We start from the raw sequence: 26,970 nt of genomic DNA, 5'->3' as shown, positions 1-26,970 counted from the left end.
ATTCTATGTTTTGGGAAAGATATAAAATTAAAAAAACTAGCATCTATGTTTATTAAAATAAATTAATTTAATCAGTTCAGCCACCTTTAAAAGAAAATAACTTACACAGTTTTAATGAATATAATGAAAACAACATTTCTGAAACCAAATAAATAAACATAAAATGAATTAACCTCAATCACAAACCTCTACTAACATTTCATTATTCTTGTCTCAAATGATCTCTATTATACCATATGAAAACCTTTAACATTGTATTTCTGAAGTCGTACTTCCATATTTCATTAAGCATAAATATTTCTACTCTAAAATAGGGCAAGAGAAAGTACAGAAACTTATATTGGTCAGATCTTCAAGTAACTCCAGTACCTCTAACACAAAGAGTAAATTCAACAAATTCTTGTATGTATTTATACTTTGTACTTACGTTTGTTTCTTGGGAACATCACAATCATTCGTGCCTATGGCTTAAACAAAAAACTATGGCAAGTGTCTATCTAAGATGCAGTGACTTAATGATTCAATTTCCCATCACTATGGTCGATAATTCATTAAAAATTCTCTTGGGATAGAAACCATTCCTTCAATAGATAAAACGAGAACTTTGAATTTTTTTCACTTAAGAGTTTGCTGCATTTACTGTCCTGAAATGATCACACTTCACATTCCCTTCATACCATCACCATAACATATACAAACCTCATCTCCTTCCTGAGGTCGCATCAAAGAAACTCTGTCATACTGTCGACGTAACAAAGCCCAGAGTGCATCGAGCCGGCCCTGTAATGACAAAGGAATCGCATAGTAGTAACTAATACATAGTAAATGATGAATGTCTGTTGAATAAATGACTCAAAAAAATGAAATAAAAATAATTGTACTACAACTGAAGGCTCCTGGCTCTGATTTCTGACATGTGAAGGAAAAAAAATCAATTCTTTAATGTGGAAATTTGGACCTGTCTTCACTCCTGTTCCTTACTATGACAGACACCAACCATTTACTATTAGCTATGCTTCAGTTTACTTGGTTCTGTGAGACTCCCTGAACCCTAACCTTGGAAATAACTTAAGAAATAGATCATTTAAAGGTCTGATTTTCCCTTCTTTTCTTTTGGTCTCCTTTGTTTCATTGTCATTCATTTCCTTATCATCCCCATATTCACTCAGTATACAAGCAGAAGGAAGAACCTCTCCATGTCAGATATTGCTTATAATAAACGATATTGAGAAACACCTAGGTGATACAATGGATAGAGCACTGGACCTGGAATCAGGAAGACCTAAGTTAAAATACAGAATCTGACACTAGCTGTGTGACCTTGGGCAAGGTACTTAACTGTTATTTGCCTCAGTTTCTTCAACTGTAAAATGGGGATGATGAGGATCAAATGGAATAATATTTGTTGAGTACTTAGCATAGTGCCTGGCACATAGTGGGCACTATATGAGCTCTATCTACCATTATTATTTATTATCACCATCATGATCATATTGAATGGGATACTTAAAGAAACAAATGGAACTGTTTCTATTTTTTAAAAATATCTTATATTTCTATCATACAATAATATGAATATTTTCTTTTCGACTATGTAATCATGTTAGAAATAATATAAACAAAAAATAGACTTTTTTTGGAGAAAGGATAATTTGTAGTCTGCTAAAAATGTCTAGATCTCATAGTGTCTTGTGAAGTCTTTCAATAACAGTTTTAGTATAGCCTTCAACGAAAGTGAGTTTCATCAGAAAAATTACCTTTTGTCAAGGTAATGTCATTATGATATAGTGGTTAGGGAGTTTTTCTTGGACCCAATAAAAACAGTTCTGGTCCCACCTCTGACCCATGCTGGTCATGTGACCTTGAATTTGACATGGAATTTCTCAGTACCCTAGGCCACTCCCTATGCATTGCCAGGGAAATGCTGACTTGCTTAGTTAAAGGGTGTTTCCTCTTCCAGGTATTTTCTATATCATTGAATTTACAGATCCAGTCTCTATTGAATCCCTTCCAGTCTTTGAACTGTCTTGTCCATGACAAGCATTTTTTTCTTCACAGGAATATTTAGCAGATTTTGTATATTGAAAATAATCTTCTCCCCCTTGTTCAAACTTCAAGAAGGCAATATCGCATTGCAAAAGAATTAAGAAGATCCCCTTCCACTATCACGTCTCTCTGGTGATTTCTAAGAGACTATTTTGTAATAACAGTTAGTCAGTTCCTTGAATTGTTTTTCAGTGGCAACCACAATTTCCTCTATGCTTCTCTACAGCTGATCATGTATCATCACAAGCTCAAAGGATCCTTGAAATTTTTGATTCCCCATCCCAGCAGTGACTTCAACATGTCTTACAGCCTCACTGAGGTGCATTCTCTTAGAGTTAGAACTTAAGCTCATATTTCCCTGAAATAATGTTATTGTTGTTCAGTTGTTTCAGTCATTTCTGACTCTTTACGGCCCCATTTGAGGTTTTCTTGGCAAAGACACCAGAGTGGTCTACCATGTCCTTTCCCAGCTCATTTTACAGATGAGGAAATTGAGACAAACAGGGTTAAGTGCCTGTCCAGGATCACACAGCTGGTAAGTGCCTCAGGCCAGATTTGACCTCCACCACCTAATGGTCTTGAAGTAATATAGCCACTCTCAAAAAACAGAATTAAAAACACAACACATGAGAGCAGGGAAATACATGTAGATAGCATGACATCTACCATTCAATTAATGGAAAGGGAAGGAAACCAGCTTGGTCCAGTTTCATCTGCTGACAGTCAGATGTCTGAGTCAGCTTCATCTCAGTAGGAGCATACATGCATGACAAAATGAAACCAAAATCACTGTTTGGCTCAAGTAATTTGCACGCAAATGTCAGTATTTTATAAATATTTGCATTTTTTTGTTCATCCAGTGGATAGAATCAGAAGATTTATGAATTAGAGCAAAAGGAATTAAGAAAAACTGAAAACACTCAAACTTCAATAATATGAATGTATAGAGGAATACAATAAAATGGAGTATATGTAATTGTATTGATTATTCCTGACTCTGACAATAGATAAGGAAATGTTCCTCTTTGCTTTCATTGGGGAGATGAGGGGCGATAGGTGCAGAATGGTACACAAGACCATTATATCTGATAGCTTGGCTTACTGTTTCTCTGTTACGTGGAATAGATCACTGTGGGGACATGGAGGAGAGAGAGAAACTTCTGGGATGTAGGATGCTTATCTTTTATCAGGGATGGAAAGATAAAAGGATTTTGGGTCATCTGAATATGGAGTCAATACTGTAAACTTTCACATAACTCAACTTGGAAAGACAATTCCTTCAAGGATGGAGAGTGTACTGAGTGGAATACTTCTTTATTCCTCTTCCTCACTGAGTTGCAGAAAGGGGAATGACAAGTTGACAGAATCATAAGCTCTGATGATGAAAGTCAGAACCCAAGTCAGGGTAGGAGAGATCCTTCTAAAATCCCCAATGGCTAATGCCAATTGTAATTGGAAAAAGAAATGCTGCAATGGATGTGGAAGGACACAGATGAGAGAATGCCTCAGCTGCAGCTATGGTCATCTGAGAATTGGGCAGAGGCATCAGCTCTAAAAAGGGCCACAGCCCACAGTAAAACTGAGGAACATTTAATGAGGAATTTTGTTGGAGTTGGGTAGAATATAATTCACCTGTTATAGAGGATACACTATTCTTTGATCCTTCTTTCCCCTTAACTAAAACTTTTGGATATAAAAATACAATACTTCTAAAATAATAATTTAGAACAATATTTATAATAATTTGTAATAAAAATGTATGAAACTTTTATGAATAAGACCAGCATACTTGCAAGTATAGAGTTGTAGCCAGTATGTTGGCCTGTCCAATTAGGATACTTTCCAGGGATTTCTAAGTAGGAGTCTGAGCCAGAACTCGCTGAACACCTTCCAAAAATGTTCCTAGGATCCTTGCACCATAAGCATCTCTGACACAAGAGCTACATATGGTTGGGGTTTTTTAAACAAATTTCAGCCAACAAAAAACATTAACTAAATGAAAATGAATCTCTGAATATGCAGAGGCCTAGGTGAGGTTGGATGGCAGATTGGAAGGTTACCTTGATTGGAGTGTACCACTTTGTCTGAGGGGCCTGGTACGTAGGTTTGGGCCGAGGAGGTCTAGGCCTGACAGGTTCTTCTGTTTCTTCAGGAATCGTCACCACAGCATTTTTGGCTTTTTCTAGCCTTGCACCTTCTTCAGTAGAGCCTTTATCACCCCAACGGACCTGAAGGAAGAAACCAGTGAATAGATGTTTTCAGAGGTAGAGCAGCACCTCTACGGGTGAGATTCTTATGCCACCTAACAGGAGCTTGGTTGCTTATATCATAGTGAAAAAGAGAACCTGACTGGAGCCAAAGCTCAAAGGCTTTTCCTCAGTGGAAAGTCCTGAAGACCTGAGTTCAAATAGCGCCTTAGACAAACTACCCCTGAGTAAGTCACTTAACCACTGACTTCCTCATTTTCTGCAGCTGAAAAATGGGTTTCTAAATAGTCATAACTTCCCCCGATTGTTGTGAATATCAAAGAAGACAATATTGTTAAAGTGCTAAGCAAAGTGATTGGCACATTGTAGGAGCTTAATAAACTATTGTATCCTTTGTTCCTTTCTTTTATGAAGCACTGAAACATGTTTGAAAACACATAAACAATAACAAATCACTAAGCATTTGTTGAGTGCATTGTATGTGCCGAGTACTCCACCAAGTGATAGGGATACAAAGATAAATGAAAAACACTTCCTTCCTTCAAAGAACAATATTCCTTCCTTCCCTCCTTCCTTTCTTTCCCCTCCTTTCTTCCTTTTCTCCTTCCTTCCTTTCTCCCTTCCCTCCCTCCCTCCTTCCTTCCTCTCTTCCTTCCTTCCTTCCTTCCTTCCTTCCTTCCTTCCTTCCTTCCTTCCTTCCTTCCTTCCTTCCTTCCTTCCTTCCTTCCTTCTTGGAATATTCTGCTTCTTCAAATCTGTCTCTTAGAATCTACTTCCTTGAAGGCTCAACTGAAATGCCTTCTTTTACAAGAAATTTTTTTCTAACTATGGTTAATTTCCATTTACCTTACATGTAGCTTTAAAGTGTCTATTTATAAATATGCCTCTCCTTCAAGGAATGCTAGGTTCTTTGAGGAAAAGGGCTGTTTTTAATTGATCTTTGGATCCCCATTACTTAGCACAGCTGTTGTTCGGCTGCTCAGATGCATCCAACTATTCCTGACTCTGTACCACAGCATATCAGGCCCTTTATCCTCTAATATTGCTTGAAGTCTGTCCAAGGTCACGTTCATCTTTTCTATGATGCGATGTATCCATCTTTGCCCTTCCCTTTTCCTTTTGCCTTCTGTCTTTCCTTCTGTACAGTACTTAGCACTTAGTACTTAATGGGTACTTACTGATTCATTTATTTGTATTTATCAAGCATGTTTTATTTTGCAAGCCTTACATTTTTACCCAAAGGAATCACTTGGTCAAAATTTTCATTAGGCATGATGAGCAACTGAAGATTTCCAGTGGAGATTTGATGGGGAGGCTGATTCTTGTGTATAGTTTGTACCAGATGACCTCAAGTTCCTTTCAGCTCTTGGGTAATGGGATTCTGTGATTTTCCATCAAAGAATGGAATACAATTTTAACATATATTCTTTGAAATTAAGTATAAATGAAAGGACAATTAAATTGTCATCATTTTTCACTGATTCAGATTAAATGGCACATGGTCTTTAACGCTGACGCACATATTTTTGGGTATGTATGCAAATCATCATATATGAAATATTTCCTTAAAAAAATGATGTTTCAGGAGCCACACTAAATCTCCCTCTGTAAGAGGATATCATCTCCCTCTGCTCACCTAGCAGAGTAACAGACACCACGCCTCACCAACATGCCCATGGTGCTTGCTTACAGACAGAAGAGACAAATCTGAAAAAGATCCTCTTTCAGGAGGAACTGATTTTGGTGATCAGTTTTGGTGGTCATAGAGGAATCTTGTTCAGATCAGGGATTCAGAAACCACCATCTGGCTAGCCATCAATGCACACTTATTAAACAACAACTCACGATGTGTTAGGCATTGTAATAAGCATTAGGGATACAAAGAGAAAGGAAACAATTCCTATTACAAGGAAGTTACATTCTATCACTCCAAAACAAAGAGTTTCCTCAGAAGATTCTCTACCCATGTGACATTATAGAACCAAACTAATGTTTAATAAAATCGCATCCTGAGATATTAAGTATAATAGATTAACAAAGAAATTGCAGAACTCTGAGGAAAGAGAAATAGGTTAAATTCAGCAGGGGGGAAGAGAATTTTTTAAAATAATTTAAATTTTATCTAATTTTAAATTTTTAAAAATGTTTTAAAGCTTTTAAGATACACACACATACACACGCACATTTGAGTATTTTAAGGACCACAGTTAGTAGGAGATAATGCAACTACAACTAGGTCCTGATTAGTAAAACTAATGAATACCATGAAGTGGTTGTCTGTATCTACATTTACACTAGTGAAAATTATAACTCTGAAAAGACGCTAATTGGTTAAAAGTCAATAGAATTACGCAGTGTGAATCCAGATAATGGGACATTAGGGACATTCATTATTTGCACTATCAGTCCGTAGTTGGTTGTATTTCAGAGAAAGAACTATCCATAACTTTACCCTAAGTCTTATTTGGGTATTTTTGTCTTTCTCTTAATCTCTTTCCATTTTCAAGCGGTCCCTATTAAGTCATTAAAATGAGTCTATATCTTTCAGTATGATCAACTGTATTTTATTAGTGTTTTTATAAGGTTATTAAAATATGTTTTAAATATTTTAAAACTGTTAGGTGAAAGCAAGTGACTGCCTTTCCAAAGAAATTACATTTTTCCTTCAAGTTATGGTAGCTTTATGTAGATAAAACAAATACAGGTGAAGTCTAACAAGAGGGTTAAATTGTATAGCTGAGTGGGAATCAGGGGCTGTAGGGTCAGTTATCCCATAAAGCCTGAAAGTAATGGCATTAAAAGAAGCAGCACATTTTATAGAGGAAGTAAACTTAGAAAATTCATTATCTTCAAAAGGGATAAATGATAAAAATGTAAATTGGCTAAAGAAGGTGTAAGATACATCACTAGATGAAAGGTAATGATGGTTTAAGGAAAACAGAACATGAAGTGTCACATATTTAATCTTTCCAGGTGAGAGTTATTTAGGGCAACCATATAGTCCTATAAAACTTGACTTTCACTATATTGAGAGGGGGATGGCTTAGTTTAATGTATCATTCTTCTAATCTATGATCGTATTTCTAAAATTCATAAATTTCTAATTTTTTAAAAACAAACAACAAATGGGTTCCCGGGATAGGTAGGTGGCATAGAGAGCTGGGCCTACAATCAGGAAGACTCATCCTCACGTAACTATTAAGGAACCTTGTGATTAAATCAGCTCATATATCCTAAACTATCGAGAAAATCCAAGTCAACAATCACTTTTTAAGCACTGACTGTGTTCCAGGCTCTGTCCTAAGCAGTGGTGATACAAAGAATAGCAAAAAAAGAAAACTCCCTAGTCTCAAGAAACTCAGTCTTATGGAAGAGATAACATGCAAATAGCTATGTACAAACAAATTATGAACAGAACAAATCAGAAATAATCTTAGAAGGAAGTCATTAGCAGTAAGGGAGACTGGGAAAAGCTTCCTGAAGAAAATAGTAAGCTTGCTGGGACCTAAAGGAAGACAAGAAACAGAAAGGAGTAAAAAGAGAATTCCAAGCATGAAAAGGTATAAAAGTAGAATGTTTTGTGCAAAGAACTGCAAGGCTAGTGGAGGGGAATATGGTATAAAAAGACAGGGAAGGTTAAAAAGGCAAGATTATATGAAAGGCTCTAAAAGCCAAAGCAAATATTTTATATTTGATCCTGGAGGTAAATAGGGAGCCACTAGAGTTTATTGAATGCAGGGGAAGGTGCCATAGTCATACCCAGTCTTTAGAAGATCAGTTTGACAGCTGAGTAGAGAATGGTTTGAAGTTGGGAGATTCTAGAGGCAGGGAGATCAATCAGAAGGTTGTTGCAATAGTCCAGAAGTGAGGTGATAGAGGCTTTGATCAAGGTTGCGGTAGTATAAGAAGACAGAAAGGGGGATATAGAAGAGATGTGACAAATGTAGAATTGACAAGAAATTAGATGTGGGGAGTGAGAATCAGGAGAAAAGGATAACCGGATGACAATTAGGTTGGGAACCTGAATGACTGGGAGGATGGCAGTGCCATGAGAGTACACTCAGAAAAAGTGAAAGGTTTGGTAGGAAAGATGACAAATTCAGTTTTAGACATGTTGAGTTTAAAACATCTGAAGGACACATGGTTCAAAATATCTGAAGGGCAGCTGAAGATATGAGACTGGATGTCAAGAGAATTTAGGGCTGGACAAATAGATCTGAAAATCTTCAGTACGGAGATAACAATTTTGCCAATGGAGGCTGATAAGATCAACAAAGAAAACTGTATAGAGGGAGAAAAGAAGGGGGCTCAGGACTGAGCCTTGGACATCTCCCCTGGTTAGTGGGAAGGACCTGGATAAGGATCTAAAAACAGTTGGTGAGGGGTCAAGAAAGATGAAGGTTGAGAAGAGGCCATTAGAATTGGCAACTGAGAGATCACTGATCTCTATCAAACTTCCATCTCTGCAGCCTTTCATAATGAGGATCATCCTTTTCTACTTAACATTTTCTTCTTGTTTCCATGACACTGCTCCCTCCTCATTCTCCCACTTGTTTGACTGATCCTGATTCCTTTGCACAATCATCATCTAAATCAAAATCACTAACTATGGCTGTCCCCCAAGGGTCTAGACATGGTCCTCTGCTCTTTTTTCATATTTCCTCACTTGATATTAACAGTCACCACAGGTTCAATGATCATCTCAGTGGAAAAGATTCCCACATCCTTGTATCTGGCCCTCATCTCTCTCCTGAATTCTAGTTCTGCTTCACACATTGTTTTTTGTACATCTCAAACTAGATGGACATAGGCATCTCAAATTTAAGACACCCAAAATAATATATCCCCCAAAATCTCTCTTCTTCCCAATTTCCATATTTCTGTCAAAGGTACCACCATCTTTCCCAGGTTCACAACCTCAATTCCACCCTCAGCTCTACTCATGCTTACCTTACACATCCAATCTGCCATTTCTACCTTCAGCACATCTCTCCACTTATAGTAGCTACCATCCTATGCAAATCTTCATTATCTTACTCTTAGATGATACTAAATTTTGGTTGGTATCTCTGCATGGTCTCTCTGATTGAGCTGCCAAAGTGATTTTCCTAAAGTGTAGACCTGACCATGTCACCCTGCCCCTCCAAGGTCAAATCTAAAGTCATCAGTTTGACATTTTAAATCTTTCACAATTTAGCCCCTTCCTTTCTAATCTTTGTACATTACTCCCTTAGGCATACTTAACAATCCAGTCAAAGCAGCTAACTTGCTGTTCCTTGCATGGGACACTCCACCCCCTGACACTGTGTCTTTGCATAGGATCTCCTCCATAACTGGGATACTTTTTCCCTTATTTCCATCTCTGATCTTCCCTGGATGCCTTTAAGACCCAGCTAAACTTCCACCTTCTGCAATGGACCCTTCCCAATCCCTCTGAATGCTAGGGCCGTCCTGATAAGATAACATTCCAATACACAGGCTCTTGTGCGCGCACACACACACACACACACACACACACACACACACACACACACAGAAACAGCATGTCCAGTCATTTACTTGTTTCCTTTATTAGAATGTGAATTCTAATTCACATTAGAATGTGAATCCTTTAATGATGACAGTATTTTACCTTTTGCTGAATGTCTAGCACTTAGCATAATGTCTGGCACCTAATGAACACTGAATAAGCTTGTGGACTGACTGAGTCTAGACAACTCCCTAATGCTGTAAGTTACAAGGTTCCATTCCCGAACAGAAATGAATGTTTCTTCACTTTGATTTCCAAACATCTATGAAATCTTCTGTCCTGCCCATGCTTACATACATATGTGTATATACGTAAGTATAATATACACATTTATATATATTCTATGTGTCTCTGGGTTGCCAAAATATAAGATCACAGTAACTGTGGATAATGATGCTATACGTTTAATAGGCTCACAGAGTTTTTGGACAACTTAGCTAGGGAAGAGAATCTTGGAGTTGGAGTAATCAGAAGGGGTGGAGAGGTGGAGAGAGAGAAAAAGAGGGGAGGGAGGGATGGAATAAGGGAGAGAGAAAGGAAGTGGGAGGAAAAGGGAGAGAGAGAGGAAACGAGAGGGGGAGAGGGAGACAGAGAAATATGCAAGCAGAAGAGCATGTGAATAAGAGATGAGAAAATGGGCATTTTCCAGAAGGGAAGATAGGCGCTGCGATGAAGCTGAAACAGCAGTTTTGACTACTGCAAATAGCAAAGTTCAGTCCATGACTCTTATTTCCCCTACTTTCCTAAGACACACATGCAACTCTGACTGAGATCTCTATCCCAACTTCTATGCTTTGCTTTAATGTTTCATTATATTTGTTTACTATATGATACTGTTAATAAATTACATAGTTATTAACAATGTTTTGTTTTTCCTAAACCAATAGCTTTGTGGTTTGAGATTGGGAGAAAGGAAACTAACTCGTGAAAGAAGAGATTCCCCTGTTTTGTTCCAAATTGGGGATTGGGCCAATTAAAGAGAGAATATTTAAAAGTTTTGTATATTTTGACAATATTCCAGATCATACCCACTAAAGTGGTTCTGAAGAATAAAGTTGGAATAAAGCATATAAAGAGATTCACTAGTAGCAGATTGGGGGTGGGGTGTTGGTGTGCTTATCCCTGATTGCACAGTTCATAAACTAGCATCACTCACACCCCACAGGTCTCCACATATGTGTGTATACATTTGTGTGTATCCTCACACACACATACACACAGACTCACACCTTTTTTAGTCCAGTGTTTGCTGTTCCATTCAAAACCTCCTAGTGAGAACTTGGAAGTGAGTGAGGACTTTTTCAAAATCATTAACAGATGAATTAGAGGAAAAAAGAATAAAGGCCCTTAAAAGGGGGAAAAAACTAGCAGATTTGGTATATTTGGCTCTTCCATTACAGAGGGAAACAAGAAATTTGAAATTTGATCTCTGCTAATTTTCTTTGGTTTCCATTAAAATTTGTAGAGAATTTGCAGGCAAATGAAATAATTGAAAATGAAGTAACTTCAAAGATAGAAATAAAGAACCCAGCAAGTTTCCCCCTGTGATTTGGTGGGAGAAAAGCATGAAGTTATTATGTATTACTGATGAGCTATTTCAGCAGTGTTAATAACATCTAGCACTCTTATATCCTGTTTTCGTGCAAATTGCCCTTATAATAGTCATGAGATGCTTGCCAGAAAGCAGGGTTATGGAGGAATTACTGGAGAGAAGCCAGCACCAGATCAAAGTCCATAACCTCAGCCTGAAGAGCACCTTATTATGGCTTGTTCTTCAGTCCATAAGTATTTCTCATCTTTATGCTTTGATACTGTTTTTATTGATTCTATTTCATCTAAAATATTTTTTCAAGTGATGTGTTTTCCAGGTTTGAACTAACAGGAATAAGAAAGAGAATTTGCTTTTTGCTTGTTTGTTTTTTCTACTTCCACTTCTGTTTCCATCACAAACAAAAAATGTAGGAAAGATGTTAAATCCATTTAGACACTCCTCTCAAGAAGCTTAAAATCTAATTGGAGATAAAATGTACAATCTACAGTGTAAGTGAGGCAAAAGAGAAAGTGAATGGAGGTAGGAGAGGAGACCAAAATGGGCAGCGTTACAGTTACAGGCTCCTTTGATATCTCATCAATTTCCTTGTTTCCAAGTATTCCCTGCATCAGAGCTGAAATGCTGATACTCCCAAAAGACTTATTCTGTTTGGGTCCTTGGTTAAGTGGAATTAGTAATGCTGTTCTTCTATTAATGAAATTAATTCCTTCACAAAGAATTTTAAAACTAATAAAGGGATAGCATGAATAGAAGAAAATTGGAAGGACAGATTTTGATTTTTTTCTCAGAAATATGTTACAGTTTACTTTTTCGTTTGTTTTAAATAGTACAAACCTCCATTCTTTTAATTCCTCCAACTCCTCGACCTCCATAATAGGAAGCATCTACTGTTGGCCATTTTTTGTTAGGCAGTGGTTCTTCTTCTTCCTGGGTAAACGTAAAAGAAAAAATAATTCATTTAATTTCTTATAATAAAGTTTTATAAAAGTTTATCCACAAATTCAGTCCAATGTGAGTTTGGGATGTTACAGCTATGAGTATCAAACAGGTAGATAGGTCATGAATATTCAGACTCTAACGTATTTTGGAGTGCTTGCGTATCTATGCATGTATACATACCTATTTTACACTCACATATACACTTACATACATACTGACGTGCATATATACCGTATATGTATATGTGTGTGTGTGTGTGTGTGTGTGTTTGAATTTCTTAGGTGGGACTTGAACCTGAATCTTTTTGGCTCTAAAATTATTAGCTTTGTCCATTATGACACACTGTCTTCTCCCCACCCCTTATCTTTCCTTCTACCTCTCTCTCTCTCCCTCACTCCCTCCTTCCCTCCTTCTCTCTCTCTCTCTCTCTCTCTCTCTCTCTCTCTCTCTCTCTCTCTCTCTCTCTCTCTCTTTCTGTGTGTGTGTGTGCGTAAACAGACACATGGAAAGGGAGGAGAAGGGAAAGAGGACAGAATAAAAGAGAATAGGAGATATGGAGGAAAAAACAGACCAAGAGAAAAAAACAGAGAGACATTCAGAACTTCTAGAGCAAGTGTTCTTAATCCAGGGTCCATGGCCTTGAATGGGAAAAAAAATATTAACATCTTTATCTCAACATACTTGGTTTCTTTGGTCATCTTATGTATCATATTTTATTTACTTATAACATCATGCTGAGAAGGGCTATAAAAGTCTGTCTACATATCTTAAGACTTTTCAATTAAAAGATGCCAAAGAACATCTGGAGGTCAGAAGGAGTGGAAAGCCTGTTTCCATCTTCTCTATCCTGTGGCCTAGGCTGAAAGTATTGCTTCTAAGTCTTAACTTTCACCAGTCACAAGGAGGCTGTGATATTAGAAAAGTGAATAACTCCTTCATTCAAGTGAGTGGTAGAGGTCAAAAGTATTACTCCCTTCCCCAAGATTCCATCTTTCCTTTTTATTCTAATCACACTGCTTTGTCATTTAAAAAAAGACAACATTTGATTTTCAGAAATCTTTTTTTAAGTCAATTTTTGTTTGAAAGCAAAAAGGAGTTAAAGTAAGGAAATATAATGATCTAAGATAATTTCATGTAGTAGATCTACATGAAACTGAACCATAAACATAAGAAATTTTGTAGAATAAAAGAATACCTGTTTCACTAACACTAATGCTATTAACGTTGTACAATATGCTTGTGGGTCAACTAAAGTCAATTTTGAAATAGTTGGTATTTTAAGATTACCAGTAAGACTAAAAAGATTTGCAGATACTACTGCCTTTTTCTGTTTTATTATTCTGAAAGAGTAATTTCAGGAACTTTGACATTGATTCATTAGGATTTGCTAAAACTCTACCTTATCTTGAATCTGACATCCTAATCTATATTTTCTCAGTACATAAAGCTTCTTACTGTTTCTTACATGCAGGAAACTATAAAACTTTTGAGACAAATAAAAATTGACCTATGAAACTTTATATTATTCATTCTATTCCTAAATGGTATGAATATAATTGGGGTTCTTTAAACAAAACTAGAGTATAATGTATCTGAATGCCAGCCATAACACATAAATCATGAAAAACAATCAAAAATTACATGAAACCATATAAAATAACCAATGACTACATACCTCTTTGGGTGGCGGTGGTGGTGGTGGGGGAGGATCTTTGATAACCTGTGGTAAGAACATCAGACAGAAAGCTTAAGTAAAATAGTAATACAAGCAAAGATGCTCAAATCTAATTGCAGATTTTGCCGGTAGAAGCCTTCTGCTATGATTCATCCATGTTTGTTCATTAATGATAATTACAAATGTCAGCTCCCTTGGCTATTGATCACTAAGATCATATAGAAGTCAACACTCTAGTTTCCTTTGGCTTTTACCATCAATCAAAATCAACTTGTTGACAAGGAGTCTTTGGGGCAAGCATTAAAAAAAGCGAGTAGCCCTTTTAAAAATAATTAATTGCATGTAGTTTGCCATTCATCTCCATTCATGAAATCATATGCAGTTAATTGCTATAAGTAAGCAGAAATACAGCCTAAAGCCTAAATTGGACTGTCTTTTCCTGGACCTTCATGCTAAGATGCTGAAAAATTCCTTACCCAGTGACAAGTATGAAGTAGCTTTAGGAACTTATATGTCTTTTCCCAGATGTCTAAACTATTTGTTCAATCTATTTTATTAAGTGCTAATATTTGGGGACATAGGATATATGTATATATATATATATATATATATATATATATATATACACATATATATATATGTGTGTGTGTGTGTGTGTGTGTGTGTGTATCTCCTTAGTTGAGCATTGAATAGACTGCCTTCTATCTCATTTTCTTTTAATTATAAAAGGTCTGAATTTTTCAAGTCACTGTGAAGGATGTGCTGAGAACAGCTTAGATTTGCCTGAGTTAAAAACATTTTCTTCCCTCTCAAATACCATAAATTAAGAAACATTCAAAGAACATAAGTAAATCAACTTACATACAACTCAGCAGACAGAGGTTAAGCTTAACTGACAATCTTTACATGTAAGATTTTGAATTATGTAATATATATATAATAACATTATGTATGACATTCCTTTAATGTCTATGTTCAGAGTCGTATCAAAAAGCTTAAAACCATTTTTCTTTTGGATCATATCCCCAAAGTCATAGGTTTTCAGGGTTGGAAGTTATTTCTGCAGTTATCCAAATATATCCACCCAAAAGAATCCTACTGTGATATATCTGACAAGATAGCCAGCCTATGCTCTAGAATCACTAAGGGGAAAGCTGCCATGTCCTATCCAGGACAGCTGGCTCTACCTAATGAGATGGTTCTAGTTACTTCAGAGAGTTTTGTTTTCGCTGCTGTTTTCCTGGACAAATTTGGCTCTTTGCTACTTTTTCCCGTTAAGGCTGCCCTCTAGGACCACATAGAATTAAACTAATTTCAAATCCTCATTAACAAATGCTTATACTACAGCTATCGTGCTAAGGTTCAGTGGAGAGTGTGCTGGACCTTGAGTTAGGAAGTCCTGAGTTCAAATTTAGCTTCTAGATACTTCCAAACTGGGCAAGACAACTCAGGGCAACTTAGCCTCTATTTCACTTAATTTCTTCAGCTGTCAAATGGAAATAATAGTAGCACAGACCTAGGGTTGTTGTGAGGATCAAATGAGATAATGCTTGTGGAGTGCTTAGCATAATGCCTGGCACATAGTAGGCACAATATTAATGTCTGCTTCCATCCTTTCCCTCTATACCTCCCAATCTTCTCTTCTTCAGGCTAATGATCCCTAGATCCTTATATTGATTACTTGAAATCATTCCCCATTCTGGTTGCTCTATATTGGATATTTTCTAGCTTGACAATCTCACTAGCAAACTGCATTGTCAGAAAAGAAAACTATATTCTGGATGTGATCTGTACAGAGTATACAGAAGGACTATCACTTTTTTTTTCTTTTTCAAGGCTATGTCTCTCTAACTATAGCCCAGGATTGCATCCACTTTTTGGATACCACATCCCACTGACTCCTATTTACTTTCCAATCCGTTAACACCTTCAGACTTTTTTTTTCAGATGAACTCCTATCTAGTCATGCTTCCCCTGTCTTGTGCTTATGAGATGGATGCTTTTTTAACCCAAGGATAAGACTTTGACTTATTTTAACTCCAATACCATTAAGTCTCATCTTATTTTTTCAACTCGATGGACAGCCTGTCAAGATTCCTTTGAATTTTATAAGACAAGATTTCATGTGGTCATTCACTCATTTTCCTCAGAAACATCACAAACTAACTATAGAAAAGACTGAAAAAATTAAAAATGGGGATGAAAAGCAAAAATACATTAAAATTGTTCCAGAAAAAATGCAAATAGATTCAGTTCTGCAAGCTATAGTCACATTTGCTTTACAAATGAAGTAACAATCCATTTATCAGCCTTCAGCACTGACCTCTACACTTTTAACTCCATAACTATACTTCTAACTTCTAGTCTTTCCCACCTGAATATCATGCTATTACAACAAATTAAATATGTTCAAAAAATAAGTTCATTATCTTCCAGATATACCTGCCAATGGCACCATTTCCACAGTCTCAGTCATAAACTTTATTTTTTCCTTGTCTTTAATCTCCTTTTATACCCTTCCCCCTCCAACCTTTCCAGACTTCTTATGCTTCACCTTCCCCAACACAACATATATACCTTTTAATCTAATAATACTGACTTATTTGCTGTTCCTCTAAAAAGACATCTCTAAATTCCCATCCTTTTCCCTGGCTGTCCCCCATGCCAAGAATGCTTTCTCTTCTCATCTCTTCTGCTTTTCTTTGACTTTCTCCAAATCCTAGGTAAAAGCTCACTTTCTAAAGGAACCCTTTCCTGATTTGCCTTAATCTGAGTGCCTTTCCTCTGTTAGTATCTCCAATTCATCCTGTATATAGCTTGTTTGAACATAGTTATTAGTATGATGTCTCTCCTATTAGCAAGCTCCAGGACATCAGGGATTGTCTTTGACCTTTCTTTGTAACCCCAGTATTTAAGAGAGTGGCTGGCACTGTGCTTAATGAATGTTTAATGATTGACTGATTTATCAGTCATTATATCCTATGTATTTTCCTTGTGACATGTTACAGAAGGTCAGAGTTCTATAGACCACAGAGCCCATCAAGTCCAATCTAGAACTGAAGTAGAATCTCCTCTACAATATTCTGGGTCAAGAGATGATCTTTACCTGAATTCTCCAGTGAGCAGAAACTTACTACTCTCAGGACGGCTCATTATACTTTAGGATAGATCTAAATGTTAAGAATGAAGGAGCTAGGCGGTACAGTGGATGGTGCTGATTTATGACAAGTTTTGCACTCTTTCCACTTCACCTTTCTAGGTAACTAGTTGGCACCATGGATAGCATCCTACACCTGACTCCTAGATCTGGAGACAGGAAGACTTGAATTCAAATTTAGCATCAAATACTTATTAGTTATGTGACCTTGAACAAATAATTAAGCTTTACTTTCCTCAGTTTCCTCAACTATAAAATGAGGACAATATCCTTGGGGTTGTTGTAAGGATTAGATGAGATAATATTAGTAATGTGTTTGGTACAATATATAGTCACATGTATTGTAGGCAGTTTATAAATGCTTATTCCCTCCCTCATCTCTATCCTTCCTAAAATGTGATGTTCATTCCTGAAAAAAATTTCAGATGTGGTCTGTCTAGGACAGGGTAGAGAGAAGTCTCTTCTCTAATTCTAATTACCACTGTGGTCCTATTCTAGACCAAAATTGCATTAGCTTTTATGCCTACTATGTCATGTTTTTGACTCACATTTGTCTTGCAGGACAGTAAGAGCTGAAACTCTCTTTCATGAAAATATATTGCTTTTGTTTTAGTCACCTTGTCACCACCCTCATCCAGGCCCTCACCAAATCACACCCTGGATCATAATAACCATCTCCGGCCTTGCCATCTGCCTTCATTCCATGGTACATACCACTACAATACTGAACTTCCTTTAAAAAAACTGTTCTCATCACCTTAGAAGGGAAGATTAGGGGGAAATGACAGCATGCTAGGACCCAGAAGGGCCCAGTTTCTTCATAAATTCTTCAGAAATAAAGATTTTTTAAAAAGAGAAAATGACCTATGAATTCTTCCACACAGTCTGGGGCTGCACAAAAACAAAAAAATACCAGCAGAATCTTACATTGTAGAGAAGCTAGAAAGTCACATGCAAAGTATAGTTTCATAGGAGAAAGAAGGGACAGATCAGAACCCAGCACAGCAAGGAGTAGTTTGGGGGGGGGAGGGGGGTCTCTTCCCTATCTTGCAAAGACTAAAGTGCCAGGACTAGCCTCCAACAACATCAGGGAGTGACCTGAGGACCTCATCACCTTCCCTAGAAGAGAGAAAAACAGATGAGTATTCAGGTCACTGAAGACTGATGGGAGGCAAAGCTGGACAGTTCCTCCAGAAGATGGGACCTACTTTTATCCAAAAAATCCCAGATTAAATAGGGTCTACTCATCCTGGACCATAGTTCCTTATGAAAACTATTGTCAAATAAATGCCCATCATCTTGCATCAGGTCAGTTACTCCCTGAGTACCTCTCTGAGCTGACAGTTGCCCCAATCTCCTGTTCAAACTTCACCAGTCAATCTATCTAGAGCTATAAGAAAGTGTGATAGGGGAAGTCCAAAGATGAAGGTCGGGATTACTCCACCCAGAAGGCACACTATCTATGTAGCTAAAGGAGGTGGGAGGGAGTGGGAGAGGACATAAGGAAGAAGCAAAAACCCAACACAGTGCAATAAACCCATCTCTTTTTTTAAAAGTAACCTCTTTCTTGCTGTTATTTATTGATGAATTGGCTTCAGAGGGAATTCATTTTTATGGGGTTGTGTGTAGGATTTCTCATTTAATCCACCTAAAAGGTGACAAAGGGCAATCTCCATCTTGGGCTTGTAATTAACTCAGTTGCCTTTGGAAGAGCAAATCCTCTATAAACCAGTGAAGAAGACAAAACTCTGAAATTGTCAGAAATTCTGAGGTACTCCCATTAGACTATACCTTCATTAGCTATTCATTAATTGCTCATTAATTTACTGCTTAAAGAGCTCCTCCAATCCTCCCAGTTTCTTGGTGGTTAAAAAGTTTCCTGTCTTCTGAATCCCCTAGGGAGGAAGCCACTCAGCTGAGAATGGTATCCCAAGGGGAGAGTAGAAAGATAAACCTGACCACCTGTTCAAGTTTCCAATGCTCATCATAATCCCTGTTTGTATTTTCTTCCATTCCAGCCTTGGCAAAGGCTAGATTGGATTACAGTTGGATTGCACCAATTTCAGATCATGGAAGTAGAACACCGCTTTTTTTTTGATCATGGAAGTAGAACACCATTTCTGTTTGATGGTGAGATAAAAATCAAAACCTTCTCTGTGGGATTCTGAGGTGGAAATGAAAAATAGATCATGGTCTGTTGAGAAAACTGAGGAACTGGGAGCTTAAGATGCTTGACAGAACATTGACATGCATGCTGAAGCCCTCTAGGTGGGTGATAGGGTAGGGAAAAAGTCAGGCACTGTATTCACTGATACAGGAAGAAGAATTTCCTATTGGTGGTCAGTAGATAAGAACCAGAGGGATGTAGATTTTGAGATAAATTTGGATAGATTGAACCACAAAGGAGGAAGGGCCTGCTAAATGATGGCAAAAGAGGGTGAGTCTGAAAGAGGCAATGGGAAACAAGGAATATTCTCACTCCATCTTTGAAAATAATGAATTAGAGTACCAGAAAAAAAATGGTAAGGGATGCAGTTTCATGTATGTGGAGTAAGGTCTCAGTGAGTACCAGAAGATGGAAAGAGCATGACAGAAAGAAGTTTAAAAGAAAAGGAAAATTAATTATTATAACCGACAAGTTCCAGAAGGCACAGTGGAAGGAGTAAATTGACAGAAATCAGAACATTGAAGAAACAAAGGTTTGAGATGAGAGAAGAGTAGCAGGGTTTGGAGGAGGTTTGTTCTCCAGGAGTTTGGGCTTAAGTATCACAGGGACTGGGAAATTAGGAAGGGGAAGTAAGAGTTTATTGACCATTGGATAATGCTGATTTGGAACTCAAGGACCTGATCTAAATCCCAAATGCACCGTTCCTGGCTCTGTGGACCCCAGACCACTGTTATCTAGTGTCACATGGTTAACCTCTTTGGCCTTAATTTTATCATCTGTCAAACACAGGGGTTTAACTACATGATTTCTAAGGTACCTTCCACTCCTAAATTCTCCACTTCTAGGAAGTGAGCTATTAAATAAAATATTTGCCAAAGAAAGGTAAAAAGTGCCCCCTTTCTTTATTAAAAAAAATGATTCAGAATAAAGTGAAATTTCAGTACTAAATTCTAATGAATTATAAAAGAAAAAATCAGTAAGAATGTTACTCTTATGTTACAGTGTAATATAAGGACACTGGTAATTCAAAAATACATGTATTCATATGTACTATAATTTATGAGAATTTGGAGATTTTAAAAGGCATAATATTGCAACATTGCCAGTATTTTTTTTCCACTTAGCATACTTCAGTGTTGCATTGAAGATTCTGGAAAATACTTCCACCACTTTATAAACCATATGTAGAGTTTGATTCTTCTCCAATTTTTTTTATTTGTTATTATCATCATCAGGGAGACTCACATCTCATCTACTTAGCTGAAAGAATGAAGATTTCAGTTTGGAGGAGAGCCGATTTCTTTAAAAAAAAAAAGTCAGTTGCTTCAGGCAACAGTCCTTTTGATCTGCTCATTAACACTTTTCAAATGTTCGAGTGATGTGGGCATTCTTTGCGCTAGAAAATGTCAGCACTCGAGCCTGGAGCCAGCTTGATACAATCATATGTTCTGATATTGGGAGAAGAGTGAAAAGAACTGTCAACAGTGAACTGCCTTGGAGGGAAAAAAAATAAAGATACTCTACAAGGACTGCAGATGAAGTAGGATTTCAGAATTGATTCTTGCCAGTAACTAAAAAGACTGCCCTAGCCATCAGCCAGTGTAGTAAGCCAATAAAACAGCTATCTCTGCATGCACATAAAATTGTTAAAAAATATTTTCCCCCTTTTTTCTTTTCTTTCTTTCTGGTAAATAGTATTTTTTTTTCCCAACTATATGTAAAGATAGTTTTCAGCATTCATTTTTATAAGATTTGGAGTTTCAATATTTTTCCCCCTCCCGTTCTCTTCTCGCCAAGAAGGCAAACAATCTGATATAGGTTATACGTGCATAATGTAAACATATTTCCACATTAGTCATGTCAGGAAAGAAGAAATAGAACAAAAGGGAAAAGTCACAAAAACAAAACAAAAATAGTGAAAATAGTGTGCTTTGATCTGCATGCAGAATCCATAGTTCTTTCTCTGGATGTGGATAGCATATTCCGTCATGAGTCTTTTGAAGTTGTCTGGATCATTGTATTGCTGAGAAGAGCTAAGTCAATAATAGTTGATCATCGCACAATGCTGCTATTACTGTATACAATATTCTCTTTGTTCTGCTCATTTTGATCAGTATCAGTTCATGTAAGATTTTCCAGGTTTTTTTTTTTTCTGAAATCTGCCACTCATCATTTCTTATACCACAATAGTATTCCATTATATTAATATAACACAACTTTGCTTAGTCATTCCCTAATTGATGGGCATCCCCCAAATTTATATTTGTTGGCCACCACAAAAAGAGATGCTGTAAATATTTCTTGTATGTGTAGGTCCTTTTCGCTTTTTTATGATCTCTTTGGGATGTAGACCTAGTAGTGGTATTGCTCAATCAAAGGGTAGGTGCAGTTTTATAGTCCTTTGGGTATAATTCCAAATTCCTCTCCAGAGTAATTGGATCAGTTCACAACTCCACCAACAATTCATTAGCGTCTCAATTTTCCCACATCTTCAATATTTATCATTTTCCTTTTCTGTCACGTTAGCCAATCTAATAGGTGTGAGGTGACACCTCAGAGTTGTTTTAATTTGCATTTAATCAATAGTGATTTAGAGCACTTTTGTGACTATTGATAGCTTTAATTTCTTCACCTGAAAACTACTAGTTCTTATCCTTTGATCATTTATCAATTGGGAAATGACTTGTATTCTTATAAATTTGACTTAGTTCTCTATATATTTGAGAAATAAGGTCTTTTTCAGAAACATTTGCTGTAAACATTGTTTCACAGTTTCTCCTTTCCTTCTAATCTTATGTTGGTTTTGTTTGTTCAAAGACTTTTAAATTTAATATAATCAAATATTTTAAATTTAATATAATCAGACTTATGCATTTAGCATTTCATAATGTTCTCTTTCTCTTGTGTAGTCATAAATTCTTCCTCCAGATCTGACAGGTAAACTATTCCTTGCTTTCCTAGTTTGCTTATGGTATTAGTCTTTATATCTAAATCATGTACCCATTTTGACCCTATCTTGGTATAAGGTATAAGATGTTGGTCTATGCCTAGTTTCTTCCACACTATTTCCCAGTTTTCCCAGCAGATTTTGTCAAATAGTGAGTTCTTATCCCAGAAACTGGAGTCTTTGGGTTTAACAAACAGTAGATTACTATAATTATTTACTACTGTATCTTGTGTACTTAATCTAGTCCACTGACCCCCCCCCCCACTCTATTTCTTAGCCAGTCCAAAATAGTTTTGATCATTGCTGCTTTATAATACAGTTTTTGATCTGGTATGGGTAAGTCACCATCCTTTGCATTGTTTTCATTAATTCTCCTGATATTCCTGACCTTTGGTTCTTTCAGATGAATTTTGCTACTATTATTTCTAGTTCTATAAACTAATATTTTGGCGGTTTAGTCAGTATGACTCTGAATTAATAAATTAAGTTAGGTAGAATTGTCATTTTCATTATATTAGCTCAGCCTACCCGTGAGAAATTGATATTTTTCCAATTGTTTAGATCTGACTTTATTTGTGCAATAAGTGGTTTGTAATTGTGTTCAGATAGTTCCTTGGTTTGTCTTGGCAAATGAACACCCAAATATTTTATATTGCCTATAGTTATTTTAAATAGAATTTCATTGTTTATCTTTCCTTGTTGAGCATGGTTGGTAATTTATAGAAATGGTAATGATTTACGTGAGTTTATTTTATATCCCTTTTTTTCCTTTTTAAAAAAATTAAGACATAGCATTTGTGCTTTGAAGAGGAAGAGCACTCTATAAACACAAAGTTCTATAACGATTAATAGTTAGGAAGTACTAGTTTTTTTTCTGAATCAAATGAAATTAGATGTTTCCAAGACCAAAGTAAACACTAGGTTATCTCATATCCTCCCTTTCCTTTCTTATAGCTTTGAAGAAATAATCATTTAGACATCTTTTCTTAAAGTAAGGAATTGATCAGAAAAAAGAATGATAAATTGCTTCAAAATATCTGATGGGGATTGAAAAATAAATCATAAGAAAATATTATAATGAGTTAACATTTCTGTAATCAAAAAACTAGGATAGAGATTATTTTGGTGTTCTGTTCAGTTTAAATGAGAGCTTGTTGGAAGTCAACAACATGGAAGCAATAGGTCCTAAGATAACACTCTATTTCAAGAAGTAACAGAACATAAATTATTTTAATTAATGGTGCAAAGGCAGCATATTAAAAATTTAAATACTCATGCTTTATTGCTCATTCAAAAGATCGGGCTGATTTCTATGTAACTCAATAAGGGTGCCATAAGCCCTCTTCAACAATAAAAAGAAGTGCAACGTTGAATCGTTATTACTATTTGGAAAGTACAGCACAGCTGTTGCTAGCCACGGAAATGATCCTATAGAGCTCTGATGAGATAGCTCCTCCTGTGAAAGCTCCACTTCAAACAAGAAAATTTGGCTTCCAAATGACAACTTTTAGAATGGTCTCTCATTAAAATGTATTGTATATGCAATACCTATAATTCTCTGAGCATGAAGAGACTACCGATGTTTGCTAAAGACTGAGGAACTCTGGGAAAGTAAAGTAGAGGAAAGTGGTTCTATCACTTCTAACATTTATGGAAGAAGCACGGTAAAGGAGAGTGTTTGATTTGGAAGCAGAAGATCTTGGTCTCACTCCTATTTCTGGCACTTGTTACCTGTATAATAAAGAACAAGTCAGGAAGCATAGCATCTTTGACACTCAGTTTCCTAACCTGTAAATAAGGGGGCTGAAGCTCTGAAACCGTGTGATTATTTGAAACTGTTTGGTCATAAATGAATGAGAATTAATAACAAAGCATACATTAAAGTAAAGACTTCCTATGTACCATGCGTTGTGCTAAGTACAAGGGGATGCAAATAAGAAAACTAATCTCTCCACTTTCCAGAAATTCACATCCTAATTGGGGGATAAAACACAAAAGAACACTCAGCTGCAGGGTACATGGAGAGGACTCAATGCCCTAAATACCTAAATGGGGCTGACTGCTTGCCAGACTCAGAGATCCTTAGGTTATTTAAGCGATTAAGATAACAAGGCTGGGGCCAATAGCATGGTCTGTTGTCTCTACTTGTCATCAGAAGGAATGGAATTATTGACTTCCATTTCATTCAAATACTGGGAATAGACAAGTGGCCCCAGAAGATAGCAACTCTTCCCAGTGTCCAACAGTCCAGGATTGGTTATGAGTTATGAGAACACGTGGATCAGGGAAAGGGGTAAAAGGGCAAGGGGGAAGGGGTAAGATAGCCCATATGGGGACAGCCTTTCTGGACACCTAGTGAAATGACCTAAGTATAAATTCACTTTCCTCTTTTCATAGCCCTACCCCTCTACTTTTGAATTCCTTGTCTTTTTGTCCTATCCCAAACTCGGAGTTACCTCTACCATTGGCCTTCTCTGCTGTTATGCATGTGCTCTGTAAAGCTATGGAATAAAGTTCCAACTTGGCCAACAACAAAGTTATGTCATCTAATTTCAACTGGACCCTCAATGCTTCAAAGCAAGCCTTCTGATGTACTGTCACACTGTCAACGGTCACTAGTCTAAAACATCTCTCTTAAAGCTACCTGAATTATCCTTCTTCCCTTCCTCTTTAGCAGAGGATTTCCTCTCAAACAGAAGTCATCTGTCATGAGTCTTACTTTTTCTATTTCATAAAAGAAAATCTCTCTATATCATTCATCTTTCTTTTCTTTCTTCCTTTTCTTTTTTCTTTCCATCTTTCTCTTTCCCTTTCCTTTCTTGTTAAATCTAAACTTTAAAAAGTGTGAACTTAAATTTAAATATTAAAAATAGAACATACATTGTAGACAAAACTACAAATTTCTTCAATGATCAGGTCAATTTTCTTACAGTATATAATTAATTCAACCAGTTACTTTGAAAATGGTCCTGCTTGTTTATGCTTCCTTCAAAACTCCTTTCTGTTCAGTTTAGAATGTTTCAATGCCCTTTTTTCTCCTTCCTTTCTGCTTTTGGAATTTTTACAGTTACCCTCCCCAAGTCTCCGCCAATTAAAGAAAAAGGAAGAAAATCCCTCACAATGAATAACCAAAATTAAGTAAAACAAATCAATACAGCAACTATGTCTAACAATGTGTGTTGTTTTTGGCATCTTGAATCCCTTTCTTCTCTGTCTGAAAATGGGTAACATGCTTCTTCACTGGTCTTCTAGATTCTCAATTAGTCACTTCTCTGGAGTTCTAGAGTTTTTCAAGGTTGTTTTTCTTTGCAATGTTTTTATTATATAAATTATTCTCCTGGTTCTGCTCATGTAATTCTGCATTAATTAATACAAATCTTCCTAAAATTATATGAAATCATCTTTTTAATCATTTTTAAGCACATTTCCCCAATCTCTTCTCCTTTATTCTAATCTTGGGGAAAGGGATAAGGATGGTCCTTCTCCTTGCCAAGACAAAAGCTTCTATCTGTGCTCTTAATCCTATCCCCTCCTGTATTCCTGTGAAGTGTGTTTCCTTTAACCATTCCTCCATCTCTTATTTTGAGCATCTCCTTATCTACTGGTATCTTCTCTGCCACCCAAAAATACCTCCAGATCTCCCCTATTTTTAAGTGAACAAGTCAAGTATTAAAACATAAACACAAAGTAGCCTTTATTTGATTGTATCATACTATCAAGTAATCGATCAATATGTGTCTTTCTTTCTTTTGGTGTCCCCAGTACTTAGTGCAGTACATGACTGGAATATTGAGAACAGGTTGATTCAAGTCATTTAGAAACCCTCTTTTTATAGAAATAGAACAGTAATGACAAATAGATGTATACTGCTCAGAGTTACAAACTCATTCCTTATATTCTTCATTTGATCAAATCAATAACTTTATCAAGTATCAAGTACAAGTATTATGTTACAGATCAGGAAATTTAGGGTTACAGACTTAACAAGAGTTGCCCAAGATAGCTAGCTAATAGTGGAGCAAGTATGAAGGAAAAAACCTCAACCCAGTTCTTTCGACTATAGTTCTAATGTCCGTTGTAATGTCTCACTTGCAGAACTCAATTCTTTCAACTAAAATTATAATGTTCTTTCTTAGCTCACATAGTATCTATATACCATAGGCTTGCATGGGCAAGGTGTGCACAGAAGAAAGAGTAACGCCTGATACAATATTTCACAATTTCATTGATTTTTTCATTGATAGTTCAATGATTCCATAATCTTTTGATGTTATTATTACTATGTGAGTACAAATCATAATTCATTAATATATTCTCAACCTCTGCCATTCCTCTCCATGTCTTTCAATTAGTCCCCCTAAGATTATCTATTTGGTAAACCACAAAGCTTCCTTTAGTTCTTCTCATATTTCATAACTATAAGGTAGCAGTTGATCCCTTCATCATACTTTTAATACATGACCAATCTACTTCATTGTCTACCCTATGAATTCTTTGTGATGTCATTTATGCCACTGCTTACGTTAATCCTTAGTAAAATGTTCTACCCATCATTCATTTTTCCAAGATATTCCAGAATCCATGTCCTCAGACCCTGGAGAAATAAGTTAATTTCTATTTGGAGCTCCTATCCCGGGTCCTAATGATTTTAACTGATGTATGAATGAATCTAAACTTACCTAGTCCACTATCTCTACCAGGTCCCAGACAAATTCATCTTTTACCTTTATACTCTGTCAAGTTAAATTCT

The 26,970-nt window shown here is 36.4% G+C and overlaps 1 protein-coding gene across 1 annotated transcript in view; it reads right to left on the bottom strand.

Moving 5' to 3' along the window:
* ANTXR2 (ANTXR cell adhesion molecule 2) overlaps positions 1–26,970 on the bottom strand; it is a 208,238-nt gene that overhangs the window by 73,949 nt on the left and 107,319 nt on the right. Inside the window, exons 13-16 of the mRNA XM_072623281.1 lie at positions 13,950–13,994; positions 12,170–12,262; positions 4,107–4,274; positions 700–780 (exon numbers count right to left, since the gene is read on the bottom strand). Coding sequence (XP_072479382.1) covers positions 700–780; positions 4,107–4,274; positions 12,170–12,262; positions 13,950–13,994 — 387 coding nt within the window. The remainder of the gene's footprint in view (positions 1–699; positions 781–4,106; positions 4,275–12,169; positions 12,263–13,949; positions 13,995–26,970) is intronic.

This window comes from Notamacropus eugenii, chromosome 7 (assembly GCF_028372415.1).
Source record: "Notamacropus eugenii isolate mMacEug1 chromosome 7, mMacEug1.pri_v2, whole genome shotgun sequence".
In the NCBI taxonomy this organism is placed as follows: domain Eukaryota; kingdom Metazoa; phylum Chordata; class Mammalia; order Diprotodontia; family Macropodidae; genus Notamacropus; species Notamacropus eugenii.
The sequence above is the reverse complement of the archived record's forward strand: the minus strand, read 5'-3'. Positions and strand labels throughout refer to the sequence as shown.